The 2200-nt window shown below is 40.0% G+C and overlaps 1 protein-coding gene across 1 annotated transcript in view; it reads left to right on the top strand.

Annotated features, from left to right (window-relative positions):
- LOC101863456 (tyrosine-protein phosphatase non-receptor type 11) overlaps positions 1–2200 on the top strand; it is a gene marked incomplete in the record, with an annotated part of 31225 nt that overhangs the window by 24714 nt on the left and 4311 nt on the right. Inside the window, 1 exon segment of the mRNA XM_013086069.2 lies at positions 504–655. Coding sequence (XP_012941523.1) covers positions 504–655 — 152 coding nt within the window.

The following is a 2200-nucleotide window of genomic DNA, read 5'->3' as shown; positions in this document are numbered from 1 at the left end:
GGGGGCTTCGGTGGCTAAGTGAGCAGTGAGTTCAGACTCAAAGTAAAGTCCAGAAAGTCTCGGTGACACAGGGTTCAGATTGGTGGTCACAGGGGTGTGCCCTTGAGCAAGTCGAGAAACCCTGACAGGCAGGATCAGAAGCCTGTCTCCTGAATGATCTAGATTGTGTTAATGGAGGCATAAAAACACACGCATTATTCTTTGTATGTGCAAGTTTTGACTGTGACATTGATGTCTTCCTCTGAATGTGCAGGTTTTGGCGGGTGGTTGGTGGTTGCTCTGATGTGGTTTGCCCCTTCTTTCCTATCAAACATCTATCGTCATCGTCTTGATCTCTCCTTATTTTGTGTTTGTTACTCTTTCAGAACACCTCTAATCTCCAGCACTTTTATGACCTTATTGTTTTGCACATTCTGTAAAACTCTTACTAAAATTAAACTTAAACTATATTAAAAAAAGCAGGTTTTGACTGATTACATTGCCATCTTCCTTTGTATGTGCAGGTTTTGATTGTGACATTGATATCTTCAAGACCATCTTGAATGTTCGCTACCAGCGCTCGGGGTTGGTGCAGACTCAGAGCCAGTACCAGTTTGTCTATCTGGCTGTGCAACGCTACATGGAGATAGAGAGACAGAGACAGCTGGCCGGACAGGTAAAGGGAAGGGACAGTCCATGGGGGGGGATATATTTTTGTCGTTGTTGTTTGTTTAATTGTTGTCTATGTTATAGTCTTAAGTTTGTTTAGTAGAGGTTTTACGGTGCTCCCAACTGCATAAGGTCATATGAGCACCAAGGGGTGGAAGTCTACTCACCTCTCTAGCTTCTACAGCAAAAAGTCTGCTTCGACTATCAAGGCACCCCGGAAATAGCGGGTCACAAGAGTGTGACAAACATACAAAAGAAGTAGAGGAAAAATGACGATCGTAAGGATTAGGAAAGAAAAAGCAGCAGTTCCCTGTTGCAGATCAGGCACAGTTATGAGTGTGACATTACTGAATCAGCCCATTTACAATTACAATTCTACTGTGCATAAGAACTCGAGATGATAATGTCCCCCCCTTTGGGAATGGCCTAAAGACACTTCAGTCAGTAGCTCCGCCCCGGGGGGTTGTTGTCTTAAGTGATAGATCAGGTGAGAAACAGATGATGGAATAATGGAGAGTGGATGTTGTTGATGATGTTGTAAATTATGATCTTGTTAATAGTATTGTAGTATTTTTATTGCTGTCTTTGGTGATGGGATAGGTGAGAAATGTGATTGTCTTGTTACTATGATTGTTGTTGTCTTGAGGGATGGGATTGGTGGAGGATGGGAACAGTCTCTGTGAATTTGATGTTGTTGTTGATGACACAAATGTAGGCCTACTGTTTGTGGGTGGTTGGCGGGGGCTCTTGTGTGGTTTGCTCCTTCTTTTCTAGGACTGTCAAACATCTATCGTCGTTATCTCTCCTGCTTATTTTTTGTGTTTGTTACGTCTCTTGTAACACCTCCAATCTTCAGCGCTCATATGACCTAATTGTGCGTGGGTGGTTGGCGGGTGCTCTGGTGTGGTTTGCTCCTTCTTTCCTATCAAACATCTAACGTCTTTATCTCCCCTTTTTCTTTTTTGTTTGTTACTCTCTTGTAACACCTGTAATTTTCTGGCGCTCATATGACCTTATGCAGTTGCGAGCACCGAAAAACCTCTATTAAAACAAACAAAAAAGGGGTTCTTGTGTGGTTTGCTCCTCCTTTTCTAGGACTATCAAACATCTATCGTCGTTATCTCTCCTGCTTATTTTTGTGTGTTTGTTACTCTCTTGTAACACCTCCAATCTTCAGCGTTCATATAACGTAATTGTGTTTCAAGTGTTGTAAAATGCTTACTTAAACACAAAAACATTCTCTCTCCTCCTTCTTCTTTTTGAATGCGACTCTCTAGTAGTAACACATCTAATCTTATACGACCTATTTGTGTTGCAGGTGCAGGTAAAACTCTTAACTATAACTAAATAACATCTAGAACATTGCAACAGCAAACATTAAAATATTAATAATTATAATTATTGATAGTTTTAAAGCGTGTAGAGTGTGGATGTGCGCTGTATAAATGTAACTATTATTATTAATATTATCATCATCATGATCACCACCACTATTATTAGTATTATTATTATTTATTATTATTATTATTATTATTATTAATATTACCAGGGT

Source organism: Aplysia californica, unplaced genomic scaffold (genome assembly GCF_000002075.1).
Source record: "Aplysia californica isolate F4 #8 unplaced genomic scaffold, AplCal3.0 scaffold00432, whole genome shotgun sequence".
NCBI classification, from domain to species: Eukaryota; Metazoa; Mollusca; class Gastropoda; order Aplysiida; family Aplysiidae; genus Aplysia; species Aplysia californica.
Note: the sequence above shows the minus strand (reverse complement) of the source record. Positions and strands in the feature narration are given on the sequence as shown.